General features: G+C 37.3%; 1 protein-coding gene across 1 annotated transcript in view; it reads right to left on the bottom strand.

Annotated features, from left to right (window-relative positions):
- Window positions 1-16688, bottom strand: part of MANBA (mannosidase beta) — a 165258-nt gene that overhangs the window by 39923 nt on the left and 108647 nt on the right. The window contains exons 12-13 of the mRNA XM_066280789.1: window positions 9827-10045; window positions 2706-2870 (exon numbers count right to left, since the gene is read on the bottom strand). Coding sequence (XP_066136886.1) covers window positions 2706-2870; window positions 9827-10045 — 384 coding nt within the window. The remainder of the gene's footprint in view (window positions 1-2705; window positions 2871-9826; window positions 10046-16688) is intronic.

Genomic DNA, 16688 nt, shown 5'->3' with positions numbered 1-16688 from the left:
ATATAGTAATGTAGCAGGATACAAAATTAACATACAGAAGTCAATAGCCTTTCTATATGCCAACAATGAAACATTTGAGAACGAACTCAAAAGAATAATCCCCTTCATGATTGCAACAACAACAACAAAAAATACTTAGGAATAAACATAACAAAGAATGTAAAGAACTTATATAATGAAAACTATAAACCATTGTTAAGGGAAATCGAAAAAGATATAATGAGATGGAAGAATATTCCTTGTTCTTGGTTAGGAAGAATAAATATAATCAACATGGCCATATTACCCAAAGCAATATACAAATTTAATGCAATTCCCAACAAAATTCCAAGACATTTTTTAAAGAAATGGAGCAAAAAATCATCAGATTTATATGGAACTATAAAAAAACCCGAATAGCCAAAGCAATCCTAAAGAAAAAGAATGAAACTGGGGCCATTACAATACCTGACTTCAAACTATATTATAGGGCCACGACAATCAAAACAGCATGGTATTGGCAGGAAAATAGACACTCAGACCAATGGAACAGAATAGAAAACCCAGAAATAAAACCACATATATATAGTCAAATAATTTTTGATAAAGGGGCCAACAACACACAATGGAGAAAAGAAAGCCTCTTCAATAAATGGTGCTGGGAAAACTGGAAAGCCACATGCAAAAGAATGAAACTGGGCCCTGGCCAGTTAGCTCAGTGGCAGAGCGTTTGCCTGGCGTGCAGGAGTCCCAGGTTCGATTCCTGGCCAGGGCACACAGGAGAAGCGCCCATCTGCTTCTCCACCCCTCCCCCTCTCCTTCCTCTCTGTCTCTATCTTCCCCTCCCACAGTCAAGGCTCCATTGGAGCAAAAGTTTGCCCGGGCGTTGAGGGTGGCTCTGTGGCCTCTGCCTCAGGCACTAGAATGGCTCTGATTGCAGCAGAGTGAAGCCCCGGATGGGCAGAGCATCGCCTCCTGGTGGGCGTGCCGGGTGGATCTCGGTCGGGCGCATGCAGGAGTCTGTCTGACTGCCTCTCCATTTCCAATTTCAGAAAAATGCAAAAAAAAAAAAAAAAAAAAGAAACTGGATTACAGTTTGTCCCCCTGTACTAAAATTAACTCAAAATGGATCAAAGATCTAAACATAAGGCCTGAAACAATAAAGTACATAGAAGAAGACATAGGTACTCAACTCATGGGCCTGGGTTGTAAAGAGCATTTTATGAATTTGACTCCAAAGGCAAGAGAAGTGAAGGCAAAAATTAATGAATGGGACTACATCAGACTAAGAAGTTTTTGCTCAGCAAGAGAAACTGATAACAAAATAAACAGACAGCCAACTAAATGGGAAATGATATTTTCAAACAACTGCTCAGATAAGGGCCTAATATCCAAAGTATACAAAGAACTCATAAAACTCAACAACAAACAAACAAACAACCCAATAAAAAAATGGGAAGAGGACATGAACAGACACTTCTCCCAGGAAGAAATACAAATGGCTAACAGATATATAAAAAGATGCTCATCTTCTTTAGTTATTAGAGAAATGCAAATCAAAACTGCAATGAGATACCACCTCACACCTGTTAGATTAGCTATTATTAACAAGACAGGTAATAGCAAATATTGGAGAAGCTGTGGAGAAAAAGGAACCCTCATTCACTGTTGGTGGGAATGTAAAGTAGTACAACATTATGGAAGAAAGTATGGTGGTTCCTCAAAAAACTGCAAATAGAACTACCTTATGACCCAGCAATCCCTCTACTGGGTATATACCCCCAAAACTCAGAAACATTGATACGTAAAGACACATGCAGCCCCATGTTTATTGCAGCATTGTTCAATAAACAATCTGCTTCTCCACCCCTCCCCCTCTCCTTCCTCTCTGTCTCTCTCTTCTCCTCGGCAGCCAAGGCTCCATTGGAAACAACCAAAAAGCCCATCAATAGATGACTGGATAAAGAAGATGTGGCATATATACACTATGGAATACTACTCAGCCATAAGAAATGATGACATCGGATCATTTACAGCAAAATGGTGTGATCTTGATAACATTATACGAAGTGAAACAAGTAAATCAGAAAAAAACAGGAACTGCATTATTCCATACGTAAGTGGGACATAAAAGTGAGACTAAGAGACATTGATAAGAGCGTGGTGGTTACGGGGGGAGGGGGGAGAGGGAAACGGAAAGGGGGAGGGGGAGGGGCACAAAGAAAACTAGATAGGAGGTGACAGAGGACAATCTGACTTTGGGTCATGGCTATGCAACATAATTGAATAATTGAAAGACAAGATAACCTGGACATGTTATCTTTGAATATATGTATCCTGATTTATTGATGTCGCCCCATTAAAAAAATAAAATTATTAAAAAAAAATCTTTCCCCATGCCAAGGTAATGAAGTATCTCATATGTTTTCTCCCAGCAGCTTTATTGTACTGCTTTTCATAGTTGATCTTAATAGTAATCTTAAGCTGGAAACATCTTAATGTACAATTTTTTGTAGAACTTTCTGAGCTGTTCTTGTAAGAAAGACAAATGCAAAAAATTAACTATTTCAAGTCTTAATGTGTCATCATACATCTATTTTAAAGAAGATAAATTCTTTAGTGAGTAAAATGAAAAATAGTTTTCACCACATAAGGTTTATAAAACTTACATGATCTCTTATGTTCACTGCAGAAATCTTTTGAACTCCAGAATGAAAATGCCTTACCTGAGTAAGGTAAATGGTATCTTTGAATGCGTGTATTGGATCTGTGCTTTGCGGGAGTTTGAAGTGCAGTCCAGCCTGCTGAAGCATCTCATCGTTACCATTTTCATGATGTTGTCGATGAAGTGAAAATCTGCTTTTGAAAGACCAGTCCTCTTTAGATGAAATCTTTTGAGTAAAGAACAAGAGGTAAAAATTGGAAAAGTAGGAGTAAAACTACTTTTCTATACATTTCTGACAAACTTGAAAAGTACTCTATACACTATCATAATGTCATAAATGTTTTTGTCATCATACTGGTTACTGGTGAAAGAATGGCCTTTTGCAAAGTCGAATTACAAAACCAGGCTTTGGCACCTACATATCCCCCTTATTCATACCTAAAAAATTACAATTTTTTAAGTGAGAGGAAGGGGTACAGTGAGACAGACTCCCACATGCATTCCAACTGGAATCTACCTTGGCAACCCTCATCTGGGGCCAAGGCTCAAGTACAAAGCTATTTATAGCACCTGAGGCTGACATGCTCTGTTGTGACCAACCGAGCTATCCGTAGCACCTGGGGCCACATTCAAATCAATTGAGCCACTGGCTGTAGGAGGGGGAGGGGAAGAAAAGAGGGAGAGAGAGAAAGAGAGAAGAAGATGGTCATTTTTCCTGGTTGTTCTGACTGGGAATTGAACCCAGGACATCCATTCGCTGGGCTAACGCTCTATCCACTGAGCCACCAGCCAGGGCAAAAAAATTACAATTTAAAAACAATTTATTAATTTTTTTGAGAGAGAAAGGAAGGGGGGGGGAGGGAAGGAGAGAGAAAAACAAGCATCAATTTGTTGTTCTACTTATCTATGCATTCCTTGCTTGATTCTTTTAAGTGCTCTCACACAGGATCGAACTCACAACCCTAGTGATAGGACAACACGCTAATCAAATGAGCTAACTGGCCAGGATGCAGAAAATTATAATTTGATATTTCCATTAAAAGTCTTGTCTTTAAAAACTATTATTTCTTTTTTAAATATTAGTTACTTGTATTTTTATATGTTATCTTATCTACTTAAGTAAATTATCAAAACTGAATAATGGACTAAAATCAATATTGTTAAAACTGTCAATTTTTTAACAGAAATAAAACATCACTATTAAGATGGTAAATGCTTTAGCATTTGCTCAATTGTTTCCCAGTGATTACTAAATATATTTGAAATGTTTAATTTTGATATAGTTGAAGACACAAATCAAAAAGTGATACTCCATTTCCCTAAAATAAATTCCTCTTTTTCTTAAGCCTGGCACAACTTACAGGATCTTTCTTTTATCCCTTTGATAAGCTGTCATCAAACCAAAGTAAAAACAAACACACATTCGTAGTATCATTTTAGCAGTAATTCTGGCTTCTGGGTCTATGATTTAATGCACTATTAGCATTTGTTAAAGATACAAGATAACTGCTGGCTACCTCTGAAAATATCAGAGTTTTTATCCAAGGTATACAGAGAGATTAAAAAAACAAAAACAAAACCATATTCCATGCCCTGGCCAGTTGGCTCAGCAGTAGAGCATCAGCCCAGCATGTGGAAGTCCCAGGTTTGATTTCTGGTAAGGGCATGCAGGAGAAGCGCCCATCTGCTTCTCCACCCTTCCCCCTCTCCTTCCTCTCTATCTCTCTCTTTCCCTCCCACAGCCAAGGCTTCATTGGAGCAAAGTTGGCCCGGACACTGAGGACGGCTCCGTGGCCTCTGCCTCAGGTGCTAGAATGACTCCAGCCACAATGGAGCAATGCCCCAGATGGGCTGAGCATTGCCCCCTGGTGGGCATGCCCAGTGGATCCCAGTCAGGCACATGTGGGAGTGTATCTGACTGCCTCCCTGCTTCTAACTTCAGAAAAATAAAAAATTTAGAAAAACATATTAAAACATATTCCACTTACCTTCAAAGAACCCTAAAAATTAAAAAGTTTAATCCCTGTTCATAAAACATGATTTATAGTTCTGAGTTCTGAGTAATCATGCATTGCATAGACCAATCACCTTAAAAGGAAAAGATATTTTTTAGGCATTTATTTACATCAAACATAAGTAATGGACATTAGCCATATTTAATGTGGAAGTTTTTCCAAATTGTACATATTTTTTGAAACTGTTACTACTAGACAATGTAGAGAACATGCATTACTACTATTTATTTAAAATAAAGGTATTAGCATTACAGTCATCTGTACACATCTGAGATGCACATATCTTTACCAATAATCTTTCTTTTTTTTTATCCTTCTTCCTTTTCAAAGTCTCAAGCACACATCTGGGCCTCTCAGCCCTCTCTCACATTGGTAATGATTTGATGTATCCCATAATCAGTAAACCTAACCTTCTGTTATGTGGGAAACTTTCTACCTTCCGATGGCTGTGGTTTAGAAGTCTTAGAAATTTCAGCTATAATAGTGTTACCAGAAGGAATGAGAAAAGTGCCAGGTAAGGTTATAATCGCTCTAAGAATATTAACTCACTTAAGCCTCATAACAACCCTGTGGGTAGGCACTATTGTCACCCTTTTTTACAGACGAGAAAACCAAGCACAAAAAGGTTAAGTAATTTCCCCAAAATCCAAAGCTAATTTGTACAGTCTAGCTCCAGCCTCTAGTTCTTTAAACCTAGAAGCATCTGAAGAAAATGTAACTATCATACAAGTCACATAGCCAAAATGGCCTTGATGAATATTAACAATAGCTTACATGATGGACTCTCACTGTGTGTCAAGAACTATACTTAGGCTCCAAAGTATTAATTAACTTGATCTTTACACACAGTCTCTCTCTCTCTCACATACATACACATTCTTAAAAGGTTATTTACTACTATTAATCCCAATTTACCAATAAGGACACTGAAATTCAAAACAAATAATTTGTCCAAGGCAATATAGCTAGTGTGGGCAGTTCTACAATTCAAATCCAGATTTATTTATTCCAAAGCCCAAGGTTTTAATCACTGCACAATACTGATAACTGCCTGCTGAAAACTATGATCATTTTACAAAGAAGTAATGTATTCCAAAGTAGACAGAGACATTTTAATATTTTTGTTGAATACATCAGAAAAGCTCTAAATAAAAGAGTCAAAGTTTTACATAAAGTTGTTCTTCTGGTTTCTTCTTTTTTTGCAATTACCTATTTAAATCTTCAACTAAGCAATGTTGCTTCAAAAGAGGCAATGACTAAATAAAGGGCTCATACTGAACAGAACTTCCTTCATCTTTCCCTATTTTAAAATATAGTGTTGAACAGCATCAGACAAATCACAAAAGCATGGCAATTACATCATTTTCAGGAAATGTATAGAAATGCTTATAAATGTAGAAAAATGTTTAGTAATTTCTAAAACTCACATTTCTGAAATGTAGTGAAAAGAAAGTGACTAGCTTTAGAGTCTGATAGTAAGTTTGAATCCAGATATATTACTATTAGGGATATAGATAGAACTCTCACTCTCCAGCGCCTTGGTTTCCTCCTGAGCTTCAGTCAAAGTGGAAAGAGGATGGGTCACTGTTAAATAAAACAGTGGGTACCTGATACAGAGTATCTGCTCAGTAAATATTTTTGCTTCTTTCATTTCTTCATTCCCAGTCTCAACACCTGTTCCTATCTGAGTCAGGATACTAAACTCCATCCTCCTTCATTTTGCAATAATAGTATTCCCAAAAGATCAGCTTTATAATATTGAGAGTAATAAAAATTAAAGATGAGGAGGATAAAACTAAGCTTACAACATTCCTATTAAAGCTAAAGTACAATATAACTTTCATATTAGAAGCAAATATAGTTGTGTCCAGGTGGTGAAATTGAGGAAGTTTTTGAAATTGTCTTAAAATGTTGTGGTTACTTTACATAAGTGATGGGGGGGGGGGCAAGAACGATATGATCATTTCAATAGATGAACAAAAGCATTAGAAAACATCCAACACCCTTTCATGATATAAACACTCAACAAACTAGGAATAAAAGGGAACTGCTTCAATCTGATAAAGGGAATCTATTAAAAACCTACAGTTAACATCACACTAAACAGTAAAAGACTGAAAGCTTTCTCTTCCTAAGGAAAGTAATGGGACAAAGATGGCTGAGCTTACCACTTCTATTCTACATTGTACTAGAGATCCTAGCCAGAGCAATTAGGCAAGAAAAGTAACTAAAAGGCATCCAGATTGGAAAAAAAAGAAATACAACTACCTCTATCTGCAGATGACACACTCTTTTATACAGAATCCCTAAAAAATTTAAAAATATATATTAGAGCTAATAAATGAGTTCTGAGAGGTTGCAGAACATAAGTTTAATATGCAAAAAAATAATTTTATCTTTACACTAGTAATGAACAATATGAAATATTTAAAAAACAGCTTAATTTATAATAGCACCAAAATAAATTTAACCAAAGAAGTATAAAACATATACTAAAAACTATAAAATTAATGAAGATATCACATGTTCATGGATCAGAAAACAATATTGTTAAGATGGAAATACTTTACAAACTGATCTATAGATTCAACACAATCCCTATCAAAACACCAGATGGCTCTTTTGCAGAAACTGGCAAGATAATCTTAAAATTCATATAGAAATACAAAACACTCAGAATAAAAATAATCTTGAAAGAACAAAGTTGGTGAACTCATACTTCCTGCTTTCAAAACTTACTACGAAGCTACAGTAATAATGACAGTGCATACTGACATAAAATAGACATACAAATCAATGGAACAAAATTGAGAATCTAAAAATAGATCTTAACATTTGTAGTTAATTGATTTTTGACAAAGGAGTCAAGAATTCAATGAGGGGAAAAAATAATGATTTCAATAAGAGGTGTTGGGTTAACTGGCTATCCACATGCAAAAAAAAAATGTGGACATCTACTTCACATCATACAAAATAGATCATAAATCAAATCTAAATTTAAAAGCTAAAACTAGAAGACAACACTGGAGTAAATCTTTGTGACCTATGTTAGACAATCATTTCTTAGATATAACTTCAAAAGCATAAAAGATAAAAGAGAGGATTGATAAGTAGGGCTTTATCAAAATTTAAGATGTTTATGCTTTCAATGATACCATCAAGTAAATAGAAAGACAACCCACAAACTGGGAGAAAATATTTGCAAATCATATATCTGATAAAGAACATATCTAGAATATATATGTATCTTACAACTCAATAATAAAAAGACAAATAACCCAATTAAAATATGGACAAAATATTTTAATATACATTTCTTGAAGATATATAAATAAATGAACACCAAGCATATGAAAACATGATCAACATGATTAGCAAAAGAAATACCAATTTTCTGTGAATATAAATGTCCAGGAAAATGCAAAAAAGAAAAAAAAAGAAGGAAGGAAAGGAAAGGAAAAAGGGAAGTAGGGAGGGAGGAATGAAGGAAGAAAGAAAAAAGAAAAGGAGGAAATGGGAAATAACAAGAGGTAAGAATGCAGAGAAATCGAAACCACCATATATTGTTCGTGGGAACATAAAGTGCAACAACTATGGAAAATAGTTTAGTGGTTCCTTGAATTGTTAAACATAGTTACCATATGATCCAGCAATTTTACTCCTAGGAATAAACCTAATAGACATGCCCACAAAAACAGGTATACAAATGTTCATAGCAGCATTATTCATAATAGCAAAAAAGCAGAAATAACACAGACATCAAATGGTAAGTAGATAATAAAATGTGGTATATCCATACCATGGAACACTATTCCGTAATGAAAAAACAGTGACTTTTTTTTTTTCCCTGAAGCTGGAAACAGGAAGAGACAGCCAGACAGACTCCCACATGCACCCGACTGGGATCCACCCGGCACGCCCACCAGGGGCGATGCTCTGCCCACCAGGGGGCGATGCCCCGCCCCTCCGGGGCGTCGCTCCATAGCGACCAGAGCCACTCTGGCGCCTGGGGCAGAGGCCAAGGAGCCATGCCCAGCGCCCGGGCCATCTTCGCTCCAATGGAGCCTTGGCTGCGGGAGGGGAAGAGAGAGACAGAGAGGAAGGGGGGGGGAGGTGAGAAGCAAATGGGCGCCTCTCCTATGTGCCCTGGCCGGGAATCAAACCCAGGTCCCCCGCACGCCAGGCCGACGCTCTACCGCTGAGCCAACCGGCCAGGGCCAAACAGTGACATATTAATAAAGGAAACAACATGGATGAAGCTTGAAAAATGTATGCTGAGTAAAAAAAGCCAGTTTCAAATGATCACATATTTTATGATTCTGCGTATATGAAATGTGCAGAACAAATAAACAGAGAAACATGCAAAGCAAATCAGCACTGCCTAGACCTGGGGTGGGAGGAACAGAGAGAGTAAGGAAGGACTACTGGTGGGTACAGTGTTTCTTTGGGGATGAGAAAACTGTTCTAAAATTAGATCATGCTATGGCTGCACAACTTTAGGATTATCTTGAAAATCATTAAACTGCACACATTAAATGGGTGCTTTATATGATAAATGAATTATATCTCACTAAAGTTGTTATAAAGAGAACACATACAACTCTAAAATTAAACCCATCTATGAAATTGAATAATCAGGAACAGAGAAAGTGAAATGTCTAAGGAAAACCAAATACACAACAAAGGAAAGGGGGAGGAAGAAGAGGAAATGGAAGAAGAGAGAAAAGAAATGAATGATACAATGATAACATTAGATAAAGGCTTATTTATCACATTCATTTCTCCTACTATAAAAAATTATCTAGTTCTGAATATCTGTAAATGATTTAAAAAAAGTTGTAGGATATACAGAAAGTAGCTGGAAGTTATTTTCATGTGTAATAATAAATCAAGTTTAAACAGCCACTGGCTCCCATTAAATTTGTAAATGCTCCTGAAGGAATATAATTAAGAACAATATAGAAAAGTTATAATCCCTAAAATGATGACTATAAGAGTTTAGCTCCCCAAAGTTTAAAGAAAAAGAATTACCTTCTATCCTCTTATTCCTAAAAAATAATTTAAAATTAGAAGTAGATTTCATTTGGTTTACTGAGCCACTATGGAGGAAGTGACATCTGCCCACTGCCCACCATTCTGAATCACTGGGAAATCAAAGATGGCTTACCTGTTCTAATGTACTGAAGGAAGGCCAGGACTGATATCCATATTCAGATACAAATCGAGCTTTTGGGAAAATCTTCCAATCCCAGCAATCTCCGATATAGTCATAAAAATGTACGTCACCAAAATGCTTGTCATATGGGTTGACAGAGAGCCAGCCCTCTGCAATGGTTTTGGCTCCATTTGTAGGACTGGATGTAATAAAAGGACGAGTCTTGTCTTCCTGAGTTCAGAAATAAAATGATTTAAAGGATAATATTTTCACCCAGTAAAGTAAAGACAACTTCTTCAAAAATACAATCAAGACCCAGAAATGCCAAGTAGCCAATAGAAAAATAATAGAACCAGTTACCTTCTTCCACATTAAACAACCACCCGTGTCTTTTTGCTATCCCCTATTCTTTATATCCTTTCATAATAACACTTAGCTTATTCCTCACAGTAGCTGTCCCTAATCTTTTACAATCATGTCTTGCTTCAACCTTACCTTCTACCATAATGGATAATGTAGAGTCTAGTACAGAATATCTCAACCTTAGCACTACTGACATTTGGGCCTGATAATTTTTTGGGTTTTGTGTGTATGTTGGGGGTTGGAAGTATCCTATACATTCGAAAGATATATAGTAGCATTCCTGGACTCTACCGTTAGATGCCAGGTACCTCCCCTCATCACCACCCCAAAAAAGTACCAGCAGACACTGCCAAATGTCCTCTTGTCCTTTGGGGACAAAAATCTGCTTTTGAGAATCACTGGTCTAATGGTTAAGAATAGAGTCAGATGGACCTAAGTTTAAATCCCAGATCAGAACCTTACTGTTTTTAGACAGGTGTAAGCCTCAGTAGCCTTATCTGTAAAATGGGGATAATGGTATCTCCTTACCAGGGCTATTATAAATGGTGAGGAGTTCATGGGTGAAAGAGGTGGCTAAGTATCCACCAAAATTCATGTCCCGTTTCCATAATATATAGAGTTCCATAATATATAAGCGCCTTCCTGGCCTTACACCTCTGTGGGGCCAGGCACCTTACTCTCATCCTCCTCCCCCTTGTGCAGGGCCTAGGAGATGGCTGAACCAGGAGATGGAAGGAGCCTACGGCTCTGAAAGGAGAACAGGCTGTGCTCCAGGAGTAGCCATCTTCAGCCAGTGAACAGGAACCTTTTCTTATGTAAAACACTGCAACTATGTGCTTTGTGTGCTATAGCAGCTAGCATATCCGCACTTAACGTGGGGCCTAGCACACAGGCAGCACTCAAAATGTTTTAGTTATTATCATCCCAACAGATAAGCTCACTTCCTATTTCACTGAGAAGAATCATTCATTTAGCAAGTATGTGCCATGTTTATTGTGCCAGGCACTTTGCAGCACTGCAAAAACAGAGAAAATCTGTGACGTTGTACAGCATATACATCAGCTCTCGTTGGAGCCCTGGCTGTGCACCGGGCGTGCAGTTTATTCCGTGCTGGCGGTTCAGCAGGGAACCAGACAGACATCCGACTGACCTCTTAAAAGAGTAGATTGAAATCCACTGGTGAAAGCAGGTGCTGAACAAGTGGGGGGGGTAAGTGTGAAGAATGTTTTGAATAAAAAGGCTCTTTGGAAATATAAAACATATTGTAGAAGGCCACTCAGGCTTCCCTGAGAATTACCAGAAAATAGTTTTCTCCACTTTTTCCATTAGGTTTCACTTTTTTTGGTATATCCATCCATTTTTTCTTGTTTCCCTTGTCATAGCGGGGAAAGAAAACAAACACCTTACTCCTTTCTTACTCATCTGTTTGGCAGCCTGTCTGTTGTCTGGTCATCTTTTTATTCTATTCTGAAACTATAGCCAATAAACTGTCCTCCACTCTTAAAAAAAAAGAACTTTCTCTACTGCCCTATTTCCTCAGCCCAGGACTCCTCTCGTCCTAATGAAAAATCTCCGTCATTCCCCACAATCCAGCATTTTCTCTACCACCCACTCACTCCTCAGCATCTGATATTAAGGTCCTGATCATTCCACATTATGAAAATTGTTTTTGGTGTTTGTTTTTTTTTTAAACTACCCATGGACTTCTACTTACCAAACTAAGCAAAAATGCCACACTTCCCACTCTGGTGTGCAGTAAATGACCTATTTAGCACCCATTATTTTGAAGTTCTCTCTATCACAGGGGCTCATTCACTCATCTTTCACATTCCGGTTTCCCCACACCTTTCTCACTCTTCCTTCCCCAGCTCCCTCAGCCTCCCCCAAGGGGTTCCCTCTCACTAAATGCTCAGAGTCCTCCCAGACTACTTCATCTCCACACTCTACTCCCAATAACCAGCTCCACCCTCCCACCTGGCTTGTCCTGCCAACATCTCAGATCCAGCCTTTCCAAGCATAATTCCTTATTCTCTATTCAAACTTAGACTGTGCTGCCTACCTTCACTAAGTGCACCTAAATAAGAGTCATCTTAATTTCTCCCTCTCTCTTTTACCTCCCACATTCACCTCTGAATTACAATACTTTTTTCCATCACTTCATTTCCAGTCCCACTCTACTGAACTCCACTACCTATAACCAATACAATCTTGAACAATTAATCTTCATAATCCTTCAATGTGTTCATCTCTAAAATAAATATTATATTACTTACTAGGATAGTTGTAAAAGTTTAGTAAATTCTATAAAGCACTTATATCATTGCTATAATAATATTAATTAATAATAATCGTGATTAATATATCAATGCCTGACATTTATTATTCTCAATAACTTTAAATCCCTGGTTTTTATAACTGGTTTCCCCATCTAGACTCATATCTCCCTAATTCTTTGCTAGCAAAGGTACCTTTTGGAATAGGATAAAGTTCCTCCTCTCTCCCAAAATGCCCACTAGCTTCCTACTGTCTACTGAATAAAGCCCAACTCCATAACATTCAAAGTCCTTCTAAGATTTGCTTCCAAGATGCCTTTTCTATCTTTGACTTTCCATCAGCAAATCTGGAGTCCTTTGCTTCAAGCACCAGTGCTTCCTGAGTACTTTCACATCTTTTTTTTATTAATTTTAATGGGGTGACATTGATCAATCAGGGTACATATGTTCAGAGAAAACATCTCCAGGTTATTTTGACATTCGATTATGTTGCATACCTATCACCCAAAGTCAAATCATCCTCTGTCACTTTCTATCTGGTTTTCTTTGTGCCCCTCCCCTCCCCTCCCCCATCCACTCCCTCTCCTCTCCCTCCCCTCCCCCCTCAGTAACCATCACTCTTGTCCATGTCTCTGAGTCTCATTTTTATGTCCCACCTATGTATGGAATCATATAGTTCTTATTTTCTGATTTACTTATTTCACTCCGTATAATGTTATCAAGGTCCATCCATGTTGTTGTAAATGATCCGATGTCATCATTTCTTATGGCTGAGTAGTATTCCATAGTGTATATGTGTCACATCTTTTTTATCCAGTCATCTATGGAAGGGCTTTTTGGTTGTTCCCATGTCTTGGCCACTGGTACGCTCACATCTTTTTACCTTTTTCACATTGTCTTTCTGGCCTAAAACATCTACTGAATAATCCTTTGCCTCCAATTCTACTTCACCTTTAAGGATTGGTTTGAATGTTACCTTTTACTTAAATGCCTTCCTAGATCCTTCCATTTAAAAATAATGGCCGGCTTGAGCGCAGACTCACCAGCTTGAGCACAGGGTAACTGGCTTGAACGTAGGATCATTGACAAGACCCCTTGGTCACTGGCTTGAGCCCAAAGATCATTCGTTGGCTTGAAGCCCAAGGTCACTGGCTTGAGCACAAGGTTGCTGGTTTGAGCAAGGGGTCACTGGGTTGGCTGGAGCCCCCTGGTCAATGCACGTTATGAGACTCAATCAATGAACAACTAAGGTAACACAACTACAAGTTGATGCTTCCCATCTCTCTCCCTTTCTGCATGCCTGTCTGTTGTGGACCGTAAATGGCAAAAAGTCATTACAGATTCGAGGCTTAGCAAAAGGCTAAGTTCTCCCCCCTCCATCTCCATATTTGGCTTTGATGCTGAGTATTTGCACCCACTCCACTTGCTTCCTTGGGTTGCTGGAAGCAATATACATGCCCTTCCTCTGACTCTTTGTTTGTTTCAGATGTTTGTAGATTTCACTAATGTATCCTGTTTTTGCCTTGGGAGAGTTCCTGTCTTAGCCTTTGATGTGCAACTTTGTATCAGGGTCCTTGATTTGCATATGTCTATATAATAAAGTGAACTGGGGTTATGAGGCACTCAGATACTGCCAGGCAGTTTGAAGAGGCCTCCCAGTCCCATCGTTTTTGTTTTGACAAGTGTGTTTCCTTAATTCCGCACCGTTATTAGGAGCGGTACCTGTCTCTATGTATCTCTCTCTGTCTCTCTAAATAAATAAATAAATAAATAAATAAATAAATAAGTCTTCCACATCGTTTCCACCATTCTGGAACTACATTTTTCATAGCACTTCTTTTACTCTGCCCGGTAATTCTTCTAATGTTCCACCTGTGAGCAGACTATAGCCACATGAGGAAAACTATTTCCCCATAGCACTGGGAATGGCTTTGTTCCTGGTAATAGGTACTTAGCAGATGTTGACTGAACTTAAACCATTAAAAAGCACTGTAAGATCCTGGGTACTCTTAAATTTTAGACAATATTCTGCTATAATGGCTTTGAAGTGAAATTGGAGGCTGATCAATTGGCCTTAATGATCAAGCTTAATTAATTTCCCTCCATTCCTCTATATTCTTGAATAATTTGGTAAGATAAGCCAATCGGTAAAATTACTAATGAGCCTCTCCCTTAAAATATCTGCTGCTGCTGATGCACTATGATTTGTTTTCATTTTTGTATCATTTCCTCTTGGGTCCTCATTTTTAGTCTATCTCACAGATGACCTCATTCTAGGTCATGATATTAAATCCTTATTCAGACTAAGAAATGTCGTAGAATAAACCAAGAATGATCATTTTTTTAAAAAATATGATGTACAATAGGAAACTAATTATAACAATTAGTGTGTGAATACATCCACTTATAGTCCTTTTCCTTAAATACCCAATGCTTTGATAGAAATAATACTTTGATAGAATATAGCACTTAAATCCTACCAGTCTTCAAAGAAATTGGCAAACATCCATTATTGCTCAGATAATCTTTTTTTTTTTTTCTTTACAGGGACACAGAGAAAGAGTCAGAGAGAGGGATAGATAGGGACAGATAGACAGGAACAGAGAGACATGAGAAGCATCAATCATCAGTTTTTCGTTGCGACACCTTAGTTGTTCATTGCTTTCTCATATGTGCCTTGACCGCGGGCCTTCAGCAGACCAAGCAACCCCTTGCTGGAGCCAGCGACCTTGGGTCCAAGCCGATGAGCATTTTTTATTTTGCTCAAGCCAGATGAGCTCGCGCTCAAGCTGGCAACCTCGGGGTCTCGAACCTGGGTCCTCGGCATCCCAGTCCAATGCTCTATCCACTGAGCCACCGCCTGGTCAGGCGCTCAGATAATCATTTTAAAATACAAAGATACCTTATGCGAAAGGCATCACGGCATCACATTTCCATTTTATAGACAGAGATGTAGTGGCACATAGAAGCTAAATTTTTTAAGTTCAAGAATGTAGTGTTAATTTGAGAGATTAAATTTCATAACTGTCTGAAGACCTATCCTGTTTAGTAAAACCAACAAAGGAAGATAAAGACCAGCACTAATTAAAAGCCTATGCACCAGAATCTATGTAATGCACTATTCATTATTTCACTTAATCACAGCAACTCTTAAGAGTTAGTCTCTATTTTTAACCCAATTATACTGATAGAAAAGTGAAGATTCAGTAACTTGTCCAAGATTACATGGACATGTAAGTAGCCCAGCAAGGACTTAAGAGTCATGACTACTTAATAATTAAATTTTGAAATGAAAATCCTCAGAAATAAAAATTCATTTCTTAAATCCATCTGATATGAAAAACATAATACTAATACTGTGAAGTAAAAGATGGTAAAGTAAATGTTATATAAATATTAATTAAAGCCTAACCCACCACATTTTATAAATAGAAAAATTCTTCATGACATGACTTAGTATATCACATACACTAAAAATTTAAACCTATGTTTTTAGGTATTCTCACTGAAGTTTCTTATATAAATAAAAGTGGGCATATTTGGGTACCAAAATCACATAGTATTCTTTTAAATATATCCCATTTCATATTGCTTCAGGGTATAGCCAAATACTTAAAACATGTAATTACAGATAAAAAGTTTAAGTACAATCAGATTAAATCACATGTCAAGCATTAAAGTTTTTAAAAAATTAAAATTTTGAAGGCATTACTTTTAAAAAAACAAAAATGCTGCTTTCTATACCTGAAAAAAAATAATAATACAATTTGTTTTAAGATATAATATACATGTATGTAGTAAATACAAGTATACTATGCCTATAAAACAGATTAATGTAAAGAGAACCACCTCAAGTGGAGTTGGGAGTCAGCTCTTACCTCTACATTTGTCCCTCATTTTATACATATATTCATTTATTACAAATATCAAATTCTACTTTAGCATTTACTTACAGAAATTTATTTTTTGTTTCAATTGCGGTTGACATACAATATTATATTAGTTTCGGGTGTACCACATAGCAATTAGATATTTATATAATTTACAAAGTGATTCCCTGATAAGTCTAATACTCATCTGATACTCTACTAGTTACTAAGATATTTTTTACTACATACATTCTCTATGTTGTACTTTACATCCCATGACTGCTTTATAACTGGCAATTTGTACATCTTAATGCCTTCCTCCTTTTTACTCATCTCTCAACTCCATCCCCTCTGTTTACCATCAAAATG

This window comes from Saccopteryx bilineata, chromosome 5 (genome assembly GCF_036850765.1).
Source record: "Saccopteryx bilineata isolate mSacBil1 chromosome 5, mSacBil1_pri_phased_curated, whole genome shotgun sequence".
Taxonomy (NCBI): Eukaryota; Metazoa; Chordata; class Mammalia; order Chiroptera; family Emballonuridae; genus Saccopteryx; species Saccopteryx bilineata.
This window is presented reverse-complemented; position numbering and strand designations above follow the sequence as displayed.